This window comes from Marmota flaviventris, chromosome 19, assembly GCF_047511675.1.
Source record: "Marmota flaviventris isolate mMarFla1 chromosome 19, mMarFla1.hap1, whole genome shotgun sequence".
Taxonomy (NCBI): domain Eukaryota; kingdom Metazoa; phylum Chordata; class Mammalia; order Rodentia; family Sciuridae; genus Marmota; species Marmota flaviventris.
In genome coordinates, this window is record NC_092516.1 from 21,464,994 (window position 1) to 21,490,412 (window position 25,419).

The following is a 25,419-nucleotide window of genomic DNA, read 5'->3' on the forward strand; positions in this document are numbered from 1 at the left end:
TCAACACAGTATATCTGGCCTTTGCTTCAAGCTCTGTTGCTACACTTAGAATTTGATCCCAAACTCCTTGGTCTTCAAAGCCCTCTCCTAGCCCTGAATCTCCTTTTAGATCTCATCTCCTGCTGCTCTCCTATGACATACAGTGTTCTGATTAAATCTTGTCAGGAGAGGCTGGATGCAATACTTACTTCTGCTGAGAATATTTTCCCCCCAAAGCATTTCTGTTCACATGTTATACTAGGGAGGACTTTCCAGACAACCTGTCCCCTGCCTCTTACCCCTCTATCATGATTTTTCTTTTTGTGGTACTAGGAATTGAACCCAGGAATGCTCTACCACTGAACCACAACCCCAGGTCTTTTTATTTTTTTATTTTGAGATATGGTCTCACTAAATTGCTGAGGCTGGCCTCAAACTTGCAATCCTCCTGCCTCAGCTTCCTAAACTGCTGGGATTACAGGCATATGCCACTGTGCCTGTCTTATTTGTTATTTTGAGACAGAGTCTCACTAACTTGCAGAAACTGACCTCAAATTTGCAGTCCTCCTGTTTCAAACTCCCAAGTTGCTGAGATGGGGGCCTCTGTGCCCAACTCTCCAATAACACTCTGGCTTTAATTTCTTCATAAAACATATTACCCATTACTATTTTATACTGTTGTTTATATGTTTGCTCTTTATTTTCCCCCACCAGGAACATAAGCTTGATAAAAACTTGAACTTTGATATTTTTTTCTCAATATTATCTCCCCAGTGCCTTGGCTAATGTGTGGAACATAATACACCTGAACTTGACAGGTATGGCAGTTGAGAGCACAGATGTCAGTCTTTCTGGGTTCAAGTCCCTATCCTATTTTCCACCTGTGGAATTTGGGGCAAGTTACTTTAGCATCCCTTTTACCATCTGTAAAAGGCAGATGGTAACCTACTTCCTAGGGTTATTGTGAGAATTGGCTTCCTTTGTATAAAAAGGCTGATGTTCCCCATGAGTAGCCCACACCTGTAATCCCAGCCACTGGGGAGGCTGAGGCAGGAGGATCGCAAGTTCAAAGCCAGCCTCAGCAATTTAGCGAAGCCTTGAGCAATTTAGTGGGACCCCATCTCAAAATAAAAACTAGGGCTGGGGATGTGGCCCAGTGGTTAAACATGCCTGGGTTTAATCCCCAGTACACCCCCCAAAAAAAAGGTTGGTATTTAGTGTTTGTCATTATTTTATTTGTAAATGAATTTAAAAAATTTTTTTTTAGCTGTCAGCGGACATTTGTTTCATTTATATGTGGTGCTGAGAATTGAACTCAAGTGTTTCACCCATGCTGGGCAAGTGCTCTACCACTGAGCCACAAACCCAGCCCTTGTGAGTAAATTTAACACATACAAATTATTGCTATCATGTACATAAAACAGGCAACAACCAAGCCCTCTGGTTGGTTTTCAATGTGTCTGGGACTCAGTTAGACAATGGGTATAGGCCCTGTACTGATGTGAACAAGACAGATGAGAACTCAAGGGAGTATTTCTAATGTTATTCAAGTGCTGAGAAGCAAACAAACACAATGTTATAGGAGACTTAATGTAGCTGAAGGGAAGAGAAGGCTTCTGGAGGTAGTGACATTACCTTGGGGCTAAAATTTGTGGGTTTTAACTAGGTGGAGGGAAATAAAGAAGCAGTGTGAGAAAGCCCAGAGTGGAGAAAGAGCCAGTAAAGAAAGTGGATGAAGTAAAGAGGGCTGGGGGCAATGGCTGGAGAATTTGGCAGGGGCTCACCATGCTGTGTGTTGTGGGTCTCAGAAAGAAATTTCATGGGAGGTAGGAAAAGACTTGAAGTAGAGTGGCTCTGTCACATTTTCCTTGGTTGTTGTACAGAGAAAACTTCAGGTCTCTGTTGACTTCCACCTCCCAAGAGACCGTTTTGTCTTCAATAGCATCTCCCCTAACCCTCTCCACCACTTTATTTTTATTTTTTTAAATATTTATTTTTTTAATTCTCGGCGGACTCATCTTTGTTTGTATGTGGTGCTGAGGCTCAAACCCGGGCTGCACGCATGCCAGGCGAGCGCGCTACCGCTTGAGCCACATCCCCAGCCCCCTCTCCACCACTTTATGATGTTATGCATCCTCATTGGCCCCAACATTATGTTACACTCTCACATGATTATTCTGTTTCACCTTTTGGCATGGAAACCCCACAGGAACTGGGAATTTGGTGGATGGAGAGACTGGCTACAGGGAGATCAATTAGGAGACTGGCAGAGACTGCCAAAGACCAAGAACACTTACTTGCCAGGAGGTTGGAAGCAGCTGTTGAATGGAAGAGCAAGAAGCTAGAAAGCTTAATTCACCAAAAAGCTTTATTTGCATAATACTTTACATAAGAGAGAGGAAATATCAATTGTCCATATCAAAGTATAGGTGGGGAGGCAGAGGCCAGGGCTAAGGTTCTCACCAGCTAGTTCTTGATTATAAATCATTGAAGTGTTAGGATTTAGGGGGGCTTCCAATAAATGGATAGTATGGAGAAACTTAAGATTTACTTAAGATTTAAAGATTTCTTTTAAGATTAAAAATTTTATTTAAGATGCTGGGCATGGTGGTGCAAACCTGTAATCCCAGAGACTTGGGAGACTGAGGAAAGAGGATTTCAAGTTTGAGGCCAGCCTCAGCAACTTAGTGGGGCCCTAAGTAACTTAGTAAGACACTGTCTCAAAATAAAAAATAAAATGCTGGCGACATAGTTCAGTTACACAGTGTCCCTGGGTTCAATCCCCAGTACCCAACAAAAGTGCTTGCTCAGCAAAAATGAAAACCTGGGTTCAATTCCCAGCACAGCAAAAAACAAAACAGGGTGGGTGTGGTGGCACAGGCCTGTAATCCCAGTAGCTAGGGAAGCTGAGGCAAGAGGATTGCAATTTCAAAGCCAGTGAGGCTCTAAGCAACTCAGTGAGACCCTGTCTCTAAATAAAATACAAAGAAGGGTTGGGGATGTGGCTCAGTGGTTAAACACCCCTCAGTTCAATCCTAGGTACAGAAAAAAAAAATATATATATAGAGAGAAAACAAAACAAAAAAGGGAGATGTCATTGACAAAGTTAGGTGACTGGATAATGTGGGGTAGAGTAAAAGGGAAGATCTACACTTCTAGTTTTTGTTTTGTTTTGTTTTTTGGGGGGGTACCAGGAATTGAACCCAGGAGCATTTAAACACCGAGCTGTATTCCTCCTAGCCCTTTACTTTTTGAGACAGGGTCTCACTAAGTTGCTTAGGGCCTTGCTAAATTGATGAAGCTGATCTCTAATTTGCAATCCTCCTCCCTTAGCCTCTCAAGTCACTGAGATTACATGTGTGGGCCACCATGCCTGGCCATTTCTAGCTTTTCTAGTATGAGCAATCAGATAAATGATGAAGAGGTGAAGCAGAACAGGTTTTGTGTTTCAGATCATAAGTTCACATTTGGATATGTGAATCAGAGGCTCTTAGGTGGCCACCTGTAGGAGGAATACAGGAGACAAAGGAGAATCCAAGTTTGATTTTTTGAACACTGAACAATTTTAATCTTTATGTGATGATTCAGTACACTGCAGAGTTTTTGACTGACTCCAGGTTACCATTACAAACCTCAATTTTCAGTATGCCCAGTGAAGTATGATTATATCAGGGAACCCAAGTTCTAAGCTGGGGATAATTCTTGGGAGTCTTTTGCTTATCAGATGGTAATAAGAATGCACAAGAATATGATAAATTATGGGAGCCTTAGAGATTAGTGTTCTTTTCTTTTGAGATGTTTTTAGACAAATTAGCAGAAATGCTTACAATGCAAGTGCTTTCTGGTTACAATGTGGCTTCCCTACCTCACCTATATGTTTTTTAATAACCTCCCGCCATTTCTAGCTCGTGAATGAAGGGTCCATGTGAGAGTCCCAGAAACTTCATTAGTTTCAGGCTATTTACCTCTGTCCTTGAGAACACACTGGATGAGAGAAGGCAATTGAGGAAAGAATCCTTAGGCACCCCAACAATTGACGGAGGGGGTCCAAGCCAGGAAGGTAGGAGAAGCTTGGGAAAGGCCAGCTTCAGAGAAGGCAAGGGGTATGCTCTTCACAGGCCCGTCATTGCCAAGTTCTAATTCTTCCTCCTTTCTCTTTTCCCCATCTCCACTGCCACCTCCTGGCAAAAGGCTTCCATTACACTGGGTTATGTTCACAACCTCCCCATCTCCAGCCTTCAGGTATTCAGGTATTCTTACAGCCATCCTGTTAGATTAGTCTTTGTAAAGTGATCTCTAACCTGGCCAATCCCATGCTCAACAACTTTCGGTAGTTCCTTCTCATTCTAAAAGGCCCATACCTAACCTATATGCTGGGTCTTTACCAATTTGGGTCCAAGTGACTTCCCTAACATCTTTTTTTTTTTTTTTTTTTCAATTCTTTTAGTTGTAGATGGACACAATACCTTTATTTGTTTTTATGTGGCGCTGAGGATTGAACCCGTGACTCACATGTGCTAGCCAAGCACTTTTCCACTGAGTCAGAACCCCAACCCTTAAAAATTTTTTTTTTAGATGTTGATGAACCTTTATTCATTTATTTATATGCAGTGCTGAGAATTGAACCCAGTTCCTCACACATGCTAGGCAAGTGCCTTACCATCAAGCCACAACCCCAGCCCTCTTAATGTCTGAGTATCCAACCCAACCTTTGGTGAGTTCTTTAATAACTCTTCTCCTGATGTAGCAGAACATTCTGCCATGATTTTTATCAAGCTCACAGCTCATCCCCAAATGAGAACAAGTAATCTTTTTTTTTGAGCTGGAGTCTTGCTATGTTGCTGGTCTCTAACTCCCAGCTCAAGCAATCTTCCTGTCTCAGCTTCCTGGGTAGCTGGGACTATAGGTGTGCACCAACACACCTTGCAAGATTAAATTCTTGAGAGCAAGGACTGTGCCATCTTCCTTCCTGTCTTTGTCAGTGCACCCAGCAGAGAGTCTGACATGAAATGGCATAGAGGAAATACTATTCAGGAGAGTGTGCTCACCAACATTCATATGCAAGAGATGATGCAAATTCCACTGCTTTCAAGAGCCACACAGAGAGGGGTGGGAGGGGAAGGGATGGGCAGGGGGTTAGCAATGATGGTGGAATGTGATGGACATCATTATCCAAAGTACATGTATGAAGACATAAATTGGTGTGAATATACTTTATAAACAGAGATATGAAAAATTGTGTTCTATATATGAAATAAGAATTGTGATGCATTCCGCTGTCATGTATTTAAAAAAATAAAAGCAATTAAAAAAAAGAGCCAAATTTGACAGATATGACAAATGTGTTAAGTTGCCCAGTGCAAAGGAATTGGGAATGGTGAGGTGCAAGTAAGTTGGAGACCTTATTCTCCTCCTGGAACTTCTGCTAATACTGAGAACATTTAAACACTGTGTAGTGGGCTGGGGATGAGGTTCAGTGGTTAAGTTCCCCTGTGTTCAATCCTCAGTACCAAAAAACAAACAGAGAAACAAAAAACAACACTGTGTAGGGCTTCGGATGTAGCTCAGTGGTAGAGTACATGCCTATTATGTGCAAAGCCCTGGGTTCAATCCCCAGTACTGCAGAACACACACACAAACTATTTAAAGCATATACTGTAAGTTTAAGACTTTGAAATAGAGGTCCTAAAAACATTCTGCATTCAGAAGGTTCTTTGGGGCTTTCAAGTAATTTTACATCAGAGACTCTACCCCCATGTTATAGATTAGGAAACTGAGGTTCAGAGAAGTGAAGTGAAATGCTCAAGGTTACTAACAAGGAATTAGTAGCACAAAGCTAAGTCCAACTCACTCAGACTCTACCTGACTTCCTCTCTTGTAAGTGTAATGGGAGTAGGTCTATAAAGATGGGCTTTGCTGGCAATGTAGCTTAAAGGTAGAGTGTGCCAGAGGCCCTGGGTTCAAGCCCTAGCACCCCCTCCCCCCAAAAAAAGACGGGTATCATTCACTTTTTACTCAACTAAAACATCTGTAAAAGGAACCAACAATATCTTTTTCGCAGGGAAAGGCTAAACTGTATGAAAAGGAAGAGTCGAATTAAGTTTTTTTAGGGTTTCCTAACCTGGTCTCCCAAACCTGGTCTCCCAAGGTGGGCTTCTGGTAGTAAAATTTTGTGAGATCGTGTTTGGCTACAAGTGTTGGCTTTGGGCTCTATCGCTGTGGTTAACCTCTGAGTCTCAATTCATTTGTAAAATGGAGATCTGTTTGAAGAAATGTTGCTTTTAAAAGAGACAAAATAGCCTCACTTGAAGGTAGCTATTATTGTACTATTCCGGGGTGAGGTTATCAGATTCTCAAAGGGTTCTTAACCTAGAAAGTTTGCGAACAAATGACATAGGTGCTATGGGGAGCTATGGGTAAACTATTCTGACATTTAAGGAACAGCTGTTAAAAGAAGGCTTCCATAAAAGTTAGGAGGCCTTAGTTTCGCTAACTTGCTGTATCTCACTGGGGGATATGTTTTTTTAAAAAAGTGAGTGGAGATGACGGTGGTCGGAGTTGGAAGCCGCAATGCAGCCCCAAAAAGCTTCAGCAGCGAGTCTTAAGAAGCTCCGATGAATGCTAGCCAACCCGGAGCCTCGAGGAGACTACATCTCCCAGCTTGCTTTGCGCATCGGGCTGCGCCCTACGCTATAGAACGCGGGGCTTCTCGTTTCCCCAACCTCCAGTTACTGTCTCTCGCGAGACGACGGGCCTCGCCGGCGGTAGCGATAGCGAGCAGTGGTGGTTGTGGTGGTGGTGGCGGCCGAGACGGTGGCGGCCATTTTGGTGAGGCCTCGGGAGCGGCGGCGGCGGTTCGCTGGGAGTAGCGTCTCCCTTTTTTCCAACCCACTGCCCGCATCTCTGTGCTGTGAGAAGAGGCAGTGGAAACAAGCGGTGGCAATAGCCGCGGTCCCCAAGGGAATTTAAAGGCTGTGAAGGCAGCGGCCAAGAGGGGGCCCTCCCCCCTCCTTGGCGGGAGGGGGGGTGGTGCACACGCCCCCGAGGACGCAGGTAAGGAGAGGGAGACAAGATGGCGGACGCTCCGCAGTTCCCCCTCCCCTGACGGGTGATTGCGCGCGCATCTTTCCGCCACCGCCTCCCTCCCACCTTCCCGGGGTGCTGCGCGCGCACCTTCAGCCGGGGCCCCGGGGCCGGTGCGCGAGGCTGTCGGCGCGCGCCCATAGAGACAGACTGAGGGGGCCAGTCCGGCCAGCACTGGGCCCCAGCGCCTCTCTTCTCCTCTCCCGCCCTTCTGCGCACGCGTGCCTGAGCGAGCAAGCCCTGAGAGGACGGACCCAGGTGCGCTCCTGCCCGCCCACCAACCCAGTGCCCCCTCAGGGGCGCGCGGGAAGAGGAAGGGGGGCGTGGGACGAGTGGTCGGGGCGCGCGCCCACCATATCCAGTCATTGGACCAGGGCCTGGTGGCACGAACCCTCCCACCTCTCAGCTTTTCGCAGTCTATTGATGGGGGGGTGCTCCCTGACGGGCGTGGACGAGGGACTTTCCAGTCCTGCGACCCTTGTGTGCGTGGGTTTGGGTTCTGGCGGGAGCCCCCGGGCCGTGCGCGCTGCCGGCTCGCTCCGCCTCCAGGCGCGCACGCGCGGGCCCCTCCCCCAGTCTGGCGCGCACGTTGGGTGGGGTGGGAGTCGAGGAGGGGGCGGGGCTATCAGGGCTAGTGGCAACTTGGGCAGAGGTCAGGGGTCACGCTGGGTCAGTCTGCTGGGAGGGGTTAGGAGATGGTAATGAACACTGGGGTCAAGAGTTCAGGCTTCTTGGAGTCTGGTTAACTTGGGTCCTGGGAATCTGTTGTGGAGGAGGGACTGAATCAAAAGAGGCACCGTGGTTAAGGAATTTCCTTAAACACGGGGGGTGGGGGGGCGGTGACACTTCCGGGACTTTTGGGGGTTAACTCTGCTTGTTTCCGGAGCATGGTTCTTCATTGTGGGCCTTTCTCACATCCTATTGCTTCCTAAGTATCTTGCTATAGTTCTAGGGTCTGGGGAAGTGTATAAGATTCAGGATGGGTCTTAAATCCTGAGTAGATCTTGTTACCAGTATGTTTGCTTATTCACTGAGAATTCCATTCATTTTCCTGGCTTGTTCAGTTCACTGAAAAAGCAGCATCATTTTGAGCTTCTGGATGTGACAGCTAGTTTTATTTGCTTTCATTCCATGATTGGAGCTTTTACTTTTAAGCTTTTAACTTTTTATTTTTTGCTTTGCTTCTTCCCTGTTCCTACTTCCCATCCCGTATTTTATTCCCTAAGGAATTCTGTTTTGTATGAAACATAATTTGCTTTTACTTTTCTGAATTTTCTACTACTTCAAGAACTGATTTGGGTATATTTAAAAGCCTTAAAAAGCTGGAGTAAAAATAAGCTTTTGGAGGATGTTGGCAAATGTGAATTGTTTCCTTACTGCTGCTGTTCTCCCCTTCTATTTTAGGTGTAATTCCCCTCAGTACGGCAGCACCGTGGAAGTGCAGACTTTAACAGGGGGTGTGGTCTCAGCTCACACAGGTGAGGGTTCAGATACCATTTTGTGTACACATGCTAACGGGAAGAAATGTGTGAGATGGTGCAAGAAATTGCAGGCTAATACCTGTAAATTTTTGCTCTGCAGAACTATGGGGATATTTACATGTGAATTTTCTTTAGCGTTTTTAATGATAGTGGTCCAACAACAGAGCTGGGGCTGTGGATAGAGGAAGATCTGGTCACCTTGGCTTCACCAGTTAGAGTAGCAAGTTCTCTGTGGGTTTGGCATGAGACTACCTGGATTTAATTCTGCTGCTTCCTTAATGTATGACTTTATTTAAGTCATTTGATCTGTATCCTCGTTTCCTAATTTTTGAAATAGATATAACATTGGAGCATAACTTCCATTTAGGTCAGGGATCTTTTCTCTGTGGCTTTATTCTCAGTTTTCAGTGTATAGAAGGAAATAAATATTTATGTTATGAAAGGCACCTGATTCAAAAGGAGATATGAAGATTTTAGAACACATCAAGCAGATGCTTTATAAAATATCTGACACGGAAATAGTAAATGCTTAAGAAACATAAGCTGTAAGGACTGTGTTTTCCTGGCTTTTAAAAAAAGATTTTAAAAACTTTCTTACCTCTCTTTTACTCAACTTTAGGTGCTCCAGAGGCTGGTGGACCTGAGCGGAGACTGGGACGCCCTGGTGGGCCCCGGGCCCTGGAAGGTGGGTCCCGGTGGCCGGTGGCCCAGAATGAGGCCAGCTCCCAGCATGCCCTGCAGCCGGACGCCATCCCCTCGGCGTGCAGCAGTGGTGATAACGACCCAGTCATTCTTCAGGCATCCAACAAGGAGCCTGGGAGTGGGACCATGCAGAGCAGCCCCTCCTCTGCTCATCCTCAGCTCCCAGTCCTACAGACACAGGTTTGAAAGTGGAGAGGGTTCCTTTTCTGCTTCTGCTTTGTGGACTGCTGGCTTTGAGGCAGAAGAAATGTGGCAGATCCTAGCTGCCCAAGTAGCTGAGTCTGGAGAATCTTTGGTGCTCATTCAGGTGGACTGGGCTGTAGTATGTTAATCCTGTTGGATAATCACATTTTATTTGACATTAATGCAGTATTGACCTCCAAGAGGGCAGAGCTCTATACTACCTGAAAATGGTTGAGTTAGGCCAGGTGGGAAATGGAGGTTGGGCTTCATGCTTCCAAGACTGTATGCTTTACCAGTGGTTTGACCTCTTTGGGAACTAGAAAAGAGTAAAGTCTCATGTGTGGCATTTACTCTTTTCTGATACCAAAGAAGCGTGTAGGGTAGGAAAAAAGCATTACTTTTTTTTTTTTTTAATTTGTAGTTGTAGATGGACACAACACCTCCATTTTATCCATTTATTTCTTTGTGGTGCTGAGGATCGAACCCAGCGCCTCACACATGGTAGGCAGATTCACCACCACCAAGCCCCAGCCCCCAAGTGCATTACTTTTCAGACTCAATAGATCCAGGTTTGTGAACAGTAGGGTTTTTTTTTTTGTACTGGAGATTGAACCCAGGGGCACTTAACACAAGCCACATCCCCAGACCTTTTTTATATTTTATTTAGGGATGGTCTTGCTGAGTTGCTTATGGCCTTGCTAAGTTGGTGAGGCTGGCTTTGAAATCACAATCCCCCTGAGCCACTGGGATTACAGGCATTTGCTACCACACTCGGCCTTTTCTTCTTTTTTTTTTTTTTTCCCTTAACAGTAGATTTTTGAAGTGTATGGATTTGGTATTCCATTTTTTTCTTTTCTTTTTAAAATAACTTTTATTTTTTTATGTAGTGCTGAGGATTGAACCCAGTGCCTCACATAGGCAAGCACTAGGCAAGCACTCTACCACTGAGCTGAACTCCAGCCCCTATATTTGGTATCTTTAGCAATTGGTAAAATGTGTCACTTAGCTGAGGTAGGAATTTGTTGTACTGTAAGGTTTGTGTGTTGGAGTGAAATTCATGAGTTCCCTGAGGATTCATATTTTAGTAGAACTTTATTTTGTATGTCTTATGCGTTACTTTGTAAAGTAATATGTAGAAGTTTGAGAACACTATCCATCTCCAACCCCACATCCCCAGTGTGAAGAGTTTTTTTCTGGTGTCTCTTGATTTTAGTGGTAACTCAGATTTATTGCATAGGACTATAAAATTGCCACTACCATCTTGAGCAACTTGTTAAAATTTCATCTTAATTTTTTTTTAAACGAGATTGATAATCTTATTCCAGAATTTTGTATGAAAATGGGATAGAATAATATACTTAAAACATTTAACACGGTACATTCATTTTCTTCATCATTTTTCCATTTTCTAGATGGTGTCGGACGGCATGACAGGCAGCAATCCTGTGTCCCCTGCCTCATCTAGTTCCCCAGCCTCTAGTGGGGCAGGCGGCATCTCCCCCCAGCACATAGCTCAAGATTCCTCTCTGGATGGACCTCCAGGCCCCCCAGATGGTGCCACAGTGCCCTTGGAGGGGCTCAGTTTACCACAGGCTGCTGACCTGGCTAACAGGGGCCCAAAGTGGGAGAAGAGCCATGCTGAAATCGCAGAGCAGGCCAAGCATGTATGTACTGAGAAAACTCATGAGAATTTTTAGGAGTCTTCTCTTAATTTCCATGTCCATGGGTATATGTATATTGTATATCTGTTTCTTATGGATTTAGTATGGGCTCTTTATTAATTTATATCATTTTGAGCAAATTGCTTGAGCTTGAATTTTTTTTTTTTTTTATTTTTATGTGGTGCTGAGAATTGAACCCAGTGCCTCACACATACTAGACAAGCACTCTACTACCACTGAGCCATAACCCCAGCTCTGGAACTTGAATTCTAAGCCATGTTTTTCTTTTTTTGTTTTTGGAGGTGGGTCCTCACTGTGTTGCTCAGGCTAGCCTTGAACTTGTGTTCCTCCTGCCTCAGCCTTCTGAATAGCTGCGATTGCAGGCATACATCATCATTCTTCTTTATTAAAATAGGGATAGGGATGGTGTGAGATTTACTGTAGAATTTTTAAAAATTTTTTTTGTACTGAGGATTGAACCTAGGGGTGCTTAAACACTGAACCACATCCCCAGACCTTTTTTATATTTTATTTAGAGACAGGGTCTCACTGCCTCAGCCTCCTGAGTTGCTGAGATTACAGGAATGCACCACTGTGTCTAGCTTCTTTGTCTTTCCTTCCTTCCTTTTTTTCTTTCTTTCTCTTTGGTACCAGGGATTGAACTCAGGGGCATTGAGCCTCTGAGCCACATCCCCAGCCCTATTTTGTATTTTATTTTATTTATTTATTTATTTTTAAACAATATATTTTTTTTTAAGAGAGGGAGAGAGAAAGAGAATTTTTTTTTTAATATTTATTTATTTATTTTTTTTTTAATTTTTAGGTGGACACAATATCTTTTACTTTTATGTGGTGCTGAGGATCAAACCCAGTGCCTCATGCATGCTAGGCGAGCATTCTACCACTGAGCCACAATCCCAGTTCCAGAAAGAGAATTTTTAATATTTTTTTTTTTTTTTTTTTTTTTAGTTTTTGGCAGATACCACATCTTTGTTTGTATGTGGTGCTGAGGATCGAACCTGGGCCGCACGCATGCCAGGCGAGCGCGCTACCACTTGAGCCACATCCCCAGCCCTATTTTGTATTTTATTAAGAGACAGGGTCTCACTGAGTTGCTTAGTGCCTCACTTTTGCTGAGGCTGGCTTTGAACTTGCGATCCTCCTGTCTCAGCCTCCCAAGTTGCTGGGATTTCTTTCTTTTCTTTTTTCTTTCTTTTGTTTTGTTTTGTTTTTTTTGAGCAGAGCTGGGATTGAGCCCAGGGTTTCACGAGTACTAGACAGGTACTCCTCCACACAACTACATCCTGGCTCTGTTACGAGGTTTAAATTAAAGAAGGAATTAGACATGAAAGTGCTTTGTAAATGGTGATGCTCACTGGTTTGTACTTATTATTTCTGTGGTCCCTGGGAACTTGTTAGAGAAATAGGTTTTTTTCCTTTTGTTTTTTAATATTTATTTATTTTTTAGTTGTAGTTGCGCAGAATTCCTTTATTTATAGGCAGTGCTGAAGATCGAACCCAGGGCCTCGCACATGCTAGGCAAGCGCTCTACCACTGAGCCACAACCCCCAGCCCTGTCTTGGATTTTTTAAGCCACCGCTATTAAAACATTTCAGAGGGTTTTAATGTTTATCTTACTACAAATTTAATCAATGTAGAAATTTTAGTAATGATGACTATCTCATTGTATTTCTGTTATACCTAATCACTGTTAATCTTTTTATGTGTAGCTTTTAAAAGTATTTTCACATAAAACTGTGCTTTTACCTTTTTTTTTTTCTTTGGGTGGTGGTATGGATTAAACCCAGGGCCTTGTATGTGCTAGTCAAGTGTTACCACTGAGCTACATCTCCAGCCCCCAGAATGATTTTAAATACAGAAAGATGATTGTGTAAATTGGGTTATGTACCATATTTATAATCTTAATACAGCTTGAACATATCCTGAGGAAATAGAATTCTACAGTAATAAAGAGCCCTTTTATCTAGAGTTAAGAAGTAAGCAGCCAGGCATGGTTTTATAGCCTGTAATCCCAGCTACTCAAGAGGCAGAAGTGGGAGGATTTCAAATTTGAGGCTGGCTTTGGCAACTTCAACTCAGAAAAGTAAAGGCTGGGGTGTGGGTATAACTCAGTCGTCCCTGGGTTAAATTTACAGTACAAAAAAAGAAAAAAAATGAAAGAGAGAAGGAAATATACTCCCTGCTTGAAAAAACATATGTTTTTTCAAATTTCACCTGTATCCACAGGATATGGAAATTGTGCGAAAGAATGGAAATCACATGAAATGTTGTCTGTAATCCTTAGAACTGTTTTTTTGGTTCCCAACTTTTACTATCTGGTTTTATGATTTCATTCAAATCATTTAATCTCTCTGATCTTTGTTTCTCCTCATCTGAAGATTGGCATAGGACACAATATAAGCATAGCATACTCGGCCCAATCAGTGCTCAGGAATTCAGTTATTGTAATGAGATGGCCTGTATATCTCTAGGAGTTGTTGACCTAACTCTCCCTCATTAGGAAGCTGAAATTGAGACTCGGATTGCTGAGCTGCGGAAAGAGGGTTTCTGGTCACTGAAGAGGTTGCCTAAGGTGCCAGAGCCCCCTCGGCCCAAGGGCCACTGGGACTACCTGTGTGAGGAGATGCAGTGGCTCTCTGCCGACTTTGCTCAGGAGCGCCGATGGAAACGGGGTGTGGCCCGTAAGGTATGTTCTCAGTTGGGTGTACCTTCCATTCAGGTATGCTTTCCCTTAATGCGTAGCTTAGTTGGAAGAGAGCCAAACAGAATGGTGTAGACATTTTTTTGATGCTTATAGAATTAAGAGGCAAACCTAACATCCTGTATTTCTTGGCCTTTGCTTTTGGTTGGATGGATATGGAGGTCTGGCTTTGAGTGTTTTCACTCTGGGTCTTTATTCTTAGGTGGTACGCATGGTGATCCGACACCACGAGGAGCAGCGGCAGAAAGAGGAACGGGCTCGGAGGGAAGAACAGGCAAAGTTGCGCCGAATTGCTTCCACTATGGCCAAGGATGTCAGACAGTTCTGGAGTAATGTGGAAAAGGTAAGTGATGGGAATTGGAAAAAGGAAATGGTCCTAGATCATGTTGGAGGATGGTAAGATAGTAGGAATGATGAAAACTTTCCTTGACAGAATGAATATTATAATTTCAAGGAACTCTAATGACATTTCTCTTGTGCATTGGGCCTTTTTAGCATTTAGTGCTGTGAGAAAGAAGGAAATATGGTGGCAAGATAAGGGCCATGCCTTTGGGGATTATTAACAGGACTCCTTGGCTCATTTGTTCTTTGAAAGTCTTGTAGTATGCTTTTACTTTCCTCTTCCTTTTTTTTTTTTTAATGTGAGTTCTAGCTAAGTTGCTGAGGCTGGCCTTAGCCTTGAACTTTGGATCCTCCAGCCTCAATCTCCTGAGTGCATTGGAATTACAGGCATGCACCACCACACATGACTAACATGCTTTTTCTAAAACACATTTATGTCATATACGTGTTTATTTTTCTTGAATGCCATCAAAATTCCCATTGCCTATGTGTTAAGTTGTAAATGGTTTCTCAAGTTCTGTCCTCCCTCAGTATCTGTAGGGAATTAGTTCAAGGAATCTCTGCAGGTTCCAAAACCTGGGAATGCTCAAGTCCAATATGTAAAAGGCCACAGTATTTGCATATAACCTACCCACATCTTCCCATGTCCTTTAAAAAATATTTTTAGGGCTGAAGTTGTAGCTCACGGGTAGAGCGCTTGCCTAGCACATGCAAGGTCCTGGGTTTGATCCTCAGCACCACATAAAGATAAATAAAGTATAGTGTTGTGTTCAACTACAATTAAAAAATAAATATTTAAAAATATATCTTTAGATTACTAGTATGACACAAATGCTAGGTAAATATTTATTAAAATATTAATAAATGCTTTATAAATAAAATAGTCTTTATAATGTATTCATAAATGCTACATAAGTCATGGTTACAATGTTTTGTTTAGAGAGTAACTATGAAGAAATACATACAAATTCAGAGTTTAGTACATGCCCAGTTTTGTAGAGATGACATCTCACTATGTTGCACAGGGTGGTCTTGAACTTAATGGGTTCATATGATTCTTTTATCTCAGCCACCCAGGAGCTGGGATTATAGGCATGTGCCATCATGTCTGACTGCAGTGCACTCTACCACTGAGCTACATCCCCAGTCCTTTATTTTTTTATTTTGAGACAGGTTTCTCTAAGTTGCTGAAGTTAGCCTGGACGTTGTAATCCTTCCAAGTAGATAGGATTACAATCATGCAACACCATGCCTGACTTGCTTTTTGCCTTTTTTTTTTTTAAGCTGGGGAATTGAAGTTAAGGTCTTGGTCTTGTGCATGCTAAGTTCTTGCTCTGCCTCTGCCACCGAATTATACTTGCAGTGCTTTTTTTTTTTTTTTAATCTTTTTTCATCTTAGGTTGATACATCTTTCTGACCATTTTACACAAGATATTTTTGCTGCTGGGAAGACTTTTCACATTTGTATTTAGGAAACACCCACCTTTTTTTTTTTTTTCCTATTCTATTCTGGGGATTGAACACAGGGCTTTGTGCACTGAGCTACCACAGTGCCACGTGTTTTAAGATATAGCTCCAGATTCATCTGTAAATCATCCCGAGCTGGTGAAGTCTAAATTCTTCTATTCCTTCTATTCCTTTTATGCTTTCCTCAGAAGTATGCTATTAAATCATGAGATCCTTCAGATTATTTAAGGGTTTTTCTTCTTTTTGGTTTTTTTTGTGGCTTTGAGGGTCAAACACAGGGCTTTGTGCATTGTAGGCAAGTACTCTACTATTGAGTTATACATCTCAAACCTCCTAAAAACTATTTAGCTCTTCTTGAGTGGTCAGCCCAAGGTCTAGGATAGAGGAGGCCTTCCTAAAGTTAGACAAAAGAGTATATACATGGTTATTTTGGTGAGCAGTCCCTTTTATGATGGTGGCAGGTGGTGCAATTCAAGCAGCAGTCCCGGCTTGAGGAAAAGCGCAAAAAAGCCTTGGACCTCCATCTGGACTTCATTGTGGGGCAAACTGAAAAGTACTCAGACCTTCTGTCTCAGAGCCTCAACCAACCACTAGCCTCCAGCAAAGCTGGCTCTTCCCCTTGCCTTGGCTCTTCCTCAGCTGCTTCCAGTCCTCCACCCACTGCTTCCCGGCTGGATGATGAAGGTGTGTATTCTCTTTGGCCCTGTTACTCTTCCCCTCACACCCTTTCCAGAGCTGAAAAACCCACCCTGTGGCTTGCAGGGCCCGTGGACTTTGTGACCTTGTTCTCCTGCTATAGATGGGGACTTCCAGCCCCAAGAGGAGGAGGAAGATGATGAGGAAACCATTGAGGTTGAAGAACAACAAGAAGGCAATGATGCAGAGACCCAGAGGCGTGAGATTGAGCTGCTTCGACGTGAGGGAGAACTGCCCCTGGAAGAGCTGCTCCGTTCTCTCCCCCCTCAACTGTTGGGAGGGCCTTCTAGCCCCTTTCAAACCCCTTCCTCTCATGATAGTGACACACGAGATGGGCCTGAAGAAAGTGTTGAAGAAGAACCTTCTCAGGTGTTGGAGGTATGGGAACGGGAGTTGGAGGGGAGGGTTCAGAGTAGAAGCACTGGGAGAATTTCAGGTTTGAGTTCTGGGCTATGATGTTGGATGTATTTTTGAGAGTTCTCCCTGGTTAAGGACAGTTGAGTTCTAATTTAGGAGTGGCTAGGAAAGAATCTGGGTTTTAGCCTGCAGTTAGCAGTTTCTGTTATAGTGAAAAGAGTTTACTTACTGTACTCTAAATTGCAGTGTGGTCTTATTTTGGCTATTCCTTGTCACTTCTGTGAAATGACCATAATACTCCTTGTATTAGTTTGTAAGTTGAGTGTTGGGATGGTCACCTTGAAGTCTTCTCTGGACCTGTGTGCTGTGTATATCCATACGTCCATTTGTTGGGGACTGTTATTTCCTAGCACTTTCACAGATCCTGCCCCAGCAGTGGGGACAGGATTTGGTAGCTGGTGCTGAGAGAAAACCCTTGATTGCATCCTTGCCCCTGGTACTGTAGCAGTGGCAGGTGTTACTCATTGGAACAGAGATCATTTTGTGATGTCTTACTCAACATTGTACCTTCCTCTTGCTCTTCTAACCTCTGGCCCTCCTTTTCATCCATTTAGGTGAAGCCCCCACCTTCCTCTGTCACACAGCACAACAAACAACCTTGGCATCCAGATGAAGATGATGAAGAGTTTACTGCCAATGAAGATGAAGGTCAGCCCTATTCTCTTAATCCTCTTGCCCCTTACCCCTTGAATAATGTTTGGACCTAACCTTTCAGGCTTTTTCATTTTTTTCTCTTGAACTGTCTTGTGACTCTTTCCTGATCCTGCTTCATTCTGTCTCCTAGCGGAGGATGAAGAGGATACTATAGCAGCTGAGGAGCAGTTGGAAGGGGATGTGGATCATGCCATGGAGCTGAGCGAGTTGGCTCGAGAAGGTGATAGTCCCCTGATATTTTACTGAGCATCCACTTGATGCACAGGGTCTAGAACAGAGCAATGAATAAGATACTTTTTTAAAAAAATTTTTAGTTGTCATTGAACCTTTATATTATTTACTTATATATGGTGCTGAGAATTGAACCCAGTGCCTTGCACATGCTAGACAGGCGCTCTACCACTGAGTCACCACTCTAGCCCCCCTAAAATATTTTTTATTTCTCTGGTGTAACTCTGGGTCTAATGGTAAAGGTAGAATTATAAAGGAAAAACGAAGTAGAAAGTGCTGAATACTCATAGTGGAAATTTGAAGGTTGATATTGGAGTTTAGTGCAGGGAAGAGCTGCTTTAAGAGGATATTGGTGGGGGTGGGTTGTAGCTCAGTGGTAGTGCACTTGTCTGGCATGTGTGAGGCACTGGGTTTGATCCTCAGCACCGTATAATAAAGGATATTGGCAATATTTGACCTGAATCTTGAAAGGAAGTTTACCAGATTGATAACATACTTCTCAGAAGAAGGCAGCACCACCATGGTTGTATCCCAGGTTGGACTTGGCTTTGGTAGCCGGTACTGAAAGTACACTCTTGTCTTCCTTTAGACTTGGGCCTAGTAATGTTTATAGAGATCTAGATAAAATGAACTGATAACACTTAAACCCTTTCTCCCTCCCTTCAAAGCAACCAGGAACATACCCTTTATTTTATCACCAGGTGAGCTATCTATGGAGGAACTGTTGCAGCAGTATGCAGGAGCCTATGCCTCTGATGCCTCTGCTGCAGGCTCTGGGAGTAGTGAAGAAGAAGATGAAGATGAGGATGTTGAGGCTAACAGCTCTGATTGTGAACTAGAGGGTCCCACAGAAGCTGAAGAAGCTCCTCAAGAGGATAGTAGCAGTCAGTCAGGTAAAGGTGTGGTCATAAGGCAGGAACTGGGGAGGGCAGGTGTTGGAGGAACACTAAACCTTGGTCTTTTGATTTAGACTCTGCTGAGGAGCGGAGTGAGGATGAGGAAGATGAGCATTCAGAGGAAGAAGAGACAGGTGGGAGTTCAGAATCGGAGGAATCTGAATCTGATGAGTCTGAAGATGCTGGATCACAAAGCCAAGCAGATCAAGAAGAGGAGGAAGATGATGATTTTGGGGTTGAGTACTTGCTTGCCCGTGATGAAGAGCAGAGTGAGGCAGATGGAGGCAGTGGGCCTCCTACCCCGGGGCCCACTACCACTCTGGGCCCTAAGAAAGAAATTACTGACATTGCTGCAGCAGCTGAAAGTCTACAGCCCAAGGGTTACACCTTGGCCACTACCCAGGTATCCCCAGGCCCATGTTCTGCTTTCTCATATCTTGACTATGGTTTTCCAGTGACAGATTCCTCACTTCAACTATGGTGATTCTTTTTTATTTCCTCTCCCTGTAAGGTAAAGACACCTATCCCCCTGCTCCTACGGGGCCAACTCCGGGAGTACCAACACATTGGGCTTGACTGGTTGGTTACTATGTATGAGAAGAAGCTTAATGGCATTCTTGCAGATGAGATGGGACTGGGGAAGACAATCCAGACCATCTCCTTGCTTGCCCACTTGGCCTGTGAAAAAGGTAAGTAGCAGGGAGGTCCCTTTCTGGGCCCTCTTGGCCAACTCAGTGTGAGTTTATTTGGTGGTGACTTGACCTGCAGGAGAGTGAAGTACTTAATTTGACTCTGGTTAATAACCCTGTAGGGAGAACAGTGTGGGTTCTAGAATTCTTAGGAAGGGCTATTAGGAAAGGGTGGTCAGGGTTATATCTTAGGAACCAGAACTGCAAAGCTTACTTATCCTTACTATGTCTTAATTCTTTTTCTAAACAGGTAACTGGGGTCCCCACTTAATCATTGTTCCTACCAGCGTGATGTTGAACTGGGAGATGGAGTTGAAACGTTGGTGCCCCAGCTTTAAAATCCTTACTTACTATGGAGCCCAGAAAGAGAGGAAGCTTAAGCGGCAGGTTCGATCATCCAAGTGGTTACTTTCTTATATTGATGCTTTCTTCAGTTTTGGCCTTTTCCTCAGATAAAGTCCCTCTCTCCTCTTCCTATTATTCCATCCTCTTCCAACCTGACTTCTATCCCTTGAGGACCTTAACTTGTCTTCCCTTGTTTTATTTTCATTTCACACACTATTACTTTCTCTCTTTGGTCCCTCAGGGCTGGACCAAGCCCAATGCCTTCCATGTGTGTATCACATCTTACAAGCTGGTGCTGCAGGACCACCAGGCCTTCCGCCGCAAGAACTGGCGCTATCTCATTCTGGATGAAGCTCAAAATATCAAGAACTTCAAGTCCCAACGCTGGCAGTCATTGCTGAACTTTAATAGGTACCGATTGAGATGGGCAGTTGTGAGAGGATTGGCTTTACCTGAAGGATGAACTACTGGGTTGAGGAGTATATTAAGGATACTTAGAAGGTTGGAACCTTGCTGACCATTCTTCTGATTCCCTTTGTCTCTTTGCAGCCAGAGGCGCTTGCTCCTTACAGGAACTCCCTTGCAGAATAGTCTCATGGAGCTGTGGTCCTTGATGCACTTTTTGATGCCCCATGTCTTCCAGTCTCATCGTGAATTCAAGGAATGGTTCTCTAACCCCCTAACTGGCATGATTGAGGGCAGCCAAGAGTATAATGAAGGATTAGTCAAACGCCTCCACAAGGTAGAGCCTGTAGTAGTTTGCCAAGGGTATTGGTGAAGAGCTAAGGACAATAACCAGAAAACCCTGGTGGGGAGAGGGAAATCTGCACTAGGCTGAACTTACTTGTCAAGCAGTAATATGCTAGTGACTCACCCATTGTTAAATAGAGTGACTTCACTTGAGTCATCATTCTACTTGTTTGGAGTGGAGATGTTTTTGTCCTTACTTTGTTTGAATGAAATGATACTGTTGGGGCTGGGGTTGTGGCTCAGTGGTAATGCGCTTGCCTAGCATGGGTGAGCCACTGGGTTCATTCTCAGCACCACATACAAATAAATTTAAAAAAGGTCCATCAACAACTAAAAAAATACATTAAAAAAAAAAAAAAAAAGAAAGAAATGATACTATTAATCAGGCCCCTGATTGGATTTCTCTTCACTGGGTTTCCTCAACTTTGTGTTTTTGGTGTGTGTTCTTTCATTCTCATTATTTATTCATTCATGTTTTCTTTCTTGGTCTGTTGTCTGTGGTTCCTCCTCTTTTTCCCACCTTTTGAACAATGTCTTTCAACATTCTGGTCCTTAATTTTCTTTTCAGTCTGTGTATCTCATATGTATTACCATTCCCCAGGCTATGTGATAATAATTCTTCAATTACAACACCTTGAGTTTCTAGATCTCTTGACCTAAATTTTAATTTCTATCTTTAATTAAAAGTTCCTCTTTGTGGGGGAGAGTGTTTTGGTGCTGGGAGATAAACTGAGGGTCTTGTGAAAGAGGCAGATACTCTGTCACTGAGGTACATCTACAACCAGAAAGTTTCTCTTGAATTCACTCTTTTCTCAGCCAAATATCTGTGGCCTTTACATCCTGTTATTTCTTAGCCAAATATTGCTAATAATTTCTTTTTCTTTTTTTTTTTAAATATTTATGTTTTAGGGCTGGGATTGTGGCTCAGCGGTAGAGTGCTCGTCTAGCATGTGTGAGGCCCTGGGTTCGGTCCTCAGCATCACATAAAAATAAATAAACAAATAAAGGTATTGTGTCCAACTACTTCTAAAACATAAATATCTAAAAAAATAAATAAATAAATACTTTTTAGTTTTAGGTGGACACAATATCTTTATTTTATTTTTTTGTGGGGCTGAGGATCGAATCCAGTGTCTCATGCATGCCAGGCGAGCACGCTACCACTTGAGCTACATCCCCAGCCCCAAATAATTTCTTGGTCAGTTACATTGTTTTATAAAACCAAGATAGAAATCAGAAAATCTTCCTTAACTACTACACTTCATTTCCCTTTCTTCCTTTACTTCTCCATGTCACTAGAGATATGGAAGATTGTGTTCTCTATGAACTTTTTTATATACTGAGATTAAAGATTTGTTTTTTCTCTTCTGCTTTAGTTTTGGTGCTGAGGTTTGAACTTGGTGCCTCATGCATGCTAAGTACAGACTCTGCCAATGAGCTACACTCCCAGCCCCAAAGCCACAATATTTATTCTCAGTTTCACTCCTTGAAATGTAGTTTGAGTCATCTCTTGTGTAGGGTTGGTTTGTTCTCACTGCTTCCTCATGTATCTTTGTTTTGGTATGGTTATCTTTGTCTCCTTCAGTGGATAATGAGTTTCTTGAGAAGAGGGCTTGCTTCTAATTTATTCTTATCTGATTGGTATCTGGCATATTGCATGACTCCATGATAGTTAGCTGGTTAAGTCAGCACTCACCTGGCATGGGGCCAAGACCCAGCTAGAGGGGCTAGGCTGGAGTTTAGTACCCACTGTCTCCTGTCAGCCTCCTGCTTATTTGCTTTAGGTTTTACGACCTTTCTTGCTGCGCCGAGTTAAGGTGGATGTCGAGAAGCAGATGCCCAAAAAGTATGAGCATGTTATCCGCTGCCGACTCTCCAAGCGTCAGCGATGTCTTTATGATGACTTCATGGCACAGACCACGTAAGGGAGGACTGAGGGTGAGCCCTGGGACCCTGGATTGGAGTGCAGATGGCTGTCAGAATGTCCCATTTATTTTTCTTCTCTCCAGAACTAAGGAGACACTAGCCACAGGCCATTTCATGAGCGTCATCAACATTTTGATGCAGCTGCGAAAAGTCTGCAATCATCCAAATCTATTTGACCCTCGACCTGTTACCTCTCCCTTCATCACCCCAGGTATCTGCTTCAGCACCGCCTCTCTGGTGCTAAGGGCCACTGATGTCCACCCGCTCCAGGTAAGTAGTTGCCCCCAAGGTGGTTGGCCCTTACCTCAGTCTCAGACCCCTTTTCTTTGGAGTCTGACCTTTGTATCCTTACTTATTCCTTCATTACCTTCACTTCATTGTTTTCTAGCCATGTGACTTTTGGCAAATTTATTAATCTCTGTGTCTGGGGTTTTTTTTTACCTTTCAAAACAGAGATTGTAAGGCCTACTATGTTGCAGTGTGTTTGAGAATTGAATTAATATTTTTGGAAGTGCCAGGACCTGTAGTACTGGCATACTTATAGATGTTTTGTAGATGTTTTATTTTTCGTACTCCTTTCCACTTTTTAACACATTCCCTCCTCCCAATTTTTTTTGTTGCTGTGATGAAATACATTTAATAGAATTTACTGTCTTTTCCATTTTAAGTAATATGTTTCAGTGGCATTCAGTACATTTACATTGTTGTGCAGTTATCACCACCATCCATTTCTTTGATTTTCCCAAATTAAAATACTCCATACTTGTTAAACAATTACAGTCCCTTTCCTCTTCCCAGCCTCTGGCATCCAACATTCTATTCTCTGTTTCTATGAATTTGACTAGTCAGGGTGTTTGGGAATTATAAAGTACTCATTCTTGGCAGCTTGTTTACTTGGCATGACATCTTCAAGGTTCATCCATGTTGTAACGTGTAAAATTTTTCTTTAAAGAATACATAATATTCCGTTGTGTGACTATACTACATGTTTATCTGTTTATTTCTTAATGAACACTTGGATTGTTTGAACCTTTTGACTTGTGAATAATGCTGTTATGATTATAGGTGCACACGTCCCTGCTTTCAATTTTTTGAGAACATATGACCAAAAGTAGAATTACTATATCATATGGTGATTCTATTTCTGATTTTTAAAAAATTTTATTTATTTATTTATTTATTGAGGAATTCCCTTACTGTTTTTTTATAGCAACTGGACATTTTACATTCCCACCAGTGGTGTACAAGAGTTCTATGGCGCATGCCTGTAATCCCAGTGGCTTGGGAGGCTGAGGCAAGAGGACCACAAGTTCAAAGCTGGCCTCAGCAATTTAGTGAGGCTCTTAGCAACTCAGCAAGACCCTGTTTCAAACAGCAACAACAACAACAAAAAACAAACTGATGGAGATGTGGCTCAGTGGTTAAGTATCTCTGGGTTCAATTCCTGCAATTAAAAAAAAAGAGTTCTAATTTATGGACACAATACCTCATTTCACTTATTTTTTTTTTTTAACAAATACCTTTATTTTGTTGATTTTACTTTTTTTATGTGGTGCTGAGGATTGAACCCAGTGCCTCACACATATGAGGCAAGCACTCTACCGTTGAGCCACAATACCAGCCCCATTTCACTTATTTTTAATGTGGTGCTGAGGATCGAATCCAGTGTCTCACACATGCTGGGCAAGCACTCTTCAATTGAGCTACAGTCCCAGCCCCAAAGGATATTTTTTGATAATGACTATGTTAGTGTGCGTGAAATAGTATTTCATTGTGGTTTTTATTAACATTTCCTTAATGATTATTGGTGTTCAGTATCTTCTTGTGTTTATTGGCCATTTATATGTCGTCTTTGGAGAAATGTCTGTTCAGGACCGTTACTGATTGTTTTCAAACCAGGTTATTTGTTTTGTTGTTGTTGTTAAGTTATTATTCTTTGTGTTCTTTGGAAAATGACTCAATTGGGGTCTATGATTTGCAGATATCATTCCAGTCCATGGGTTGCTATTTCATTCTGTTGATGCCATCTACCAACGCACAAAAGTTTTACATTTTGATATAGCCTATCAGTTTATTCTTTTGTTGCATGTGCTTTTGATGTCTTTTCCAAGAAATCATGGCCAAATTGGTCCCTTTGACACCATGTTTTGTGTTCCTTTTTGTGGCAGCGGATAGATATGGGTCGGTTTGACCTTATTGGCCTGGAGGGTCGTGTTTCTCGATATGAAGCTGATACATTTCTGCCCCGGCACCGCCTCTCTCGCCGAATACTGCTAGAGGTGGCCACTGCTCCTGACCCTCCTCCCCGGCCCAAGCCAGTCAAGATGAAGGTCAACAGGTACCAGGACTAAGGAATAAGGGGATGGGTTCTTAGAAAAAGTGACTACAGCTGGCTGGAGGGGTTTGGAATAGAAAAGAAGTGTTGGAGACTAGGCTAGAATGTTTATATGGGAAAAGAATAAAGTATTATGGAGGGATTGGGGAAGAAAGTAACTAGAAGAGGGTTCTGGGAGTGGTTCCTATGTTTGTCACTGATATTTTTGTTTGCCCTCTGTCTTTGCTTGCTGCTTTCTGATCATTTTGGATTTCTTTCCCTTGTTCTTCTTTGGGTCTCTTTTTCTTTCCCCTCTTTGCTCTTATAATCTTTCTGCCTCATCTTTCTTCCTTTCTTTTGCTATTTCTTTTTCCCCCTTCTACCCACCCCCTTGATTTTTCCTCATAGGATGCTGCAGCCAGTGCCCAAGCAAGAAGGCCGCACGGTGGTGGTGGTGAACAGCCCACGGACGCCCCTTGGCCCTGTACCAGTCCGACCCCCTCCAGGCCCTGAGTTCTCAGCCCAGCCTCCCCCTGGCCCAACCCCCCCAGTACTGCCAGCACCACTGATGATGTCAGCCTCGCCTGCTGGACCCCCGCTTGTTCCTGCATCCCGACCCCCTGGACCTGTTCTTTTGCCTCCCCTGCAGCCAAACACTGGTCCTCTCCCCCAGGGTGAGTTGAAAGGGAGCCAAGGGTTATGAGTGGAATGGTACTTCAGGAAGATTGTTCTGACTAGGGAAGAAGTAATGCAATGAGTTTGAGGACCTGGTTGGGAAGAAGTGGGTGTGGTATTTCATAGGCTAAAAGGGGAAGTATGGAGGCTTCTGGGACCAGGCTAAGGCTTTAGCCAGGATATTTCTGACAGGTATTTGGTTTGTA

General features: G+C 43.2%; 1 protein-coding gene and 1 non-coding gene across 4 annotated transcripts in view; both read left to right on the top strand.

The window, feature by feature from the left end:
* The first annotated feature begins 6,736 nt into the window (after positions 1-6,736).
* The window catches only part of Srcap (Snf2 related CREBBP activator protein), a 34,447-nt gene continuing 15,764 nt past the window's right edge, over positions 6,737-25,419 (top strand). For 2 of the 3 annotated variants that reach the window (XM_071605468.1, XM_027948761.2), the window contains exons 1-20: positions 6,737-7,032; positions 8,467-8,540; positions 9,163-9,425; positions 10,841-11,092; positions 13,611-13,796; positions 14,014-14,154; positions 16,082-16,304; positions 16,420-16,694; positions 17,288-17,381; positions 17,518-17,607; positions 18,320-18,511; positions 18,589-18,917; positions 19,026-19,203; positions 19,454-19,590; positions 19,790-19,959; positions 20,098-20,290; positions 22,083-22,219; positions 22,308-22,494; positions 24,393-24,562; positions 24,947-25,212. In XM_071605468.1, coding sequence (XP_071461569.1) covers positions 9,372-9,425; positions 10,841-11,092; positions 13,611-13,796; positions 14,014-14,154; positions 16,082-16,304; positions 16,420-16,694; positions 17,288-17,381; positions 17,518-17,607; positions 18,320-18,511; positions 18,589-18,917; positions 19,026-19,203; positions 19,454-19,590; positions 19,790-19,959; positions 20,098-20,290; positions 22,083-22,219; positions 22,308-22,494; positions 24,393-24,562; positions 24,947-25,212 — 3,274 coding nt within the window. In that variant the 5' untranslated portion in view covers positions 6,737-7,032; positions 8,467-8,540; positions 9,163-9,371. Of the gene's footprint in view, positions 7,033-7,150; positions 7,321-8,466; positions 8,541-9,162; positions 9,426-10,840; positions 11,093-13,610; positions 13,797-14,013; positions 14,155-16,081; positions 16,305-16,419; positions 16,695-17,287; positions 17,382-17,517; positions 17,608-18,319; positions 18,512-18,588; positions 18,918-19,025; positions 19,204-19,453; positions 19,591-19,789; positions 19,960-20,097; positions 20,291-22,082; positions 22,220-22,307; positions 22,495-24,392; positions 24,563-24,946; positions 25,213-25,419 lie in introns of those variants that run through there. The other variant, XM_071605469.1, reaches the window with a different exon arrangement.
* Positions 17,080-17,208, top strand: LOC114103181 (small nucleolar RNA SNORA30/SNORA37 family). Its single transcript, XR_003584612.2, has one exon. It is a non-coding gene; the product is annotated as a small nucleolar RNA SNORA30/SNORA37 family (small nucleolar RNA).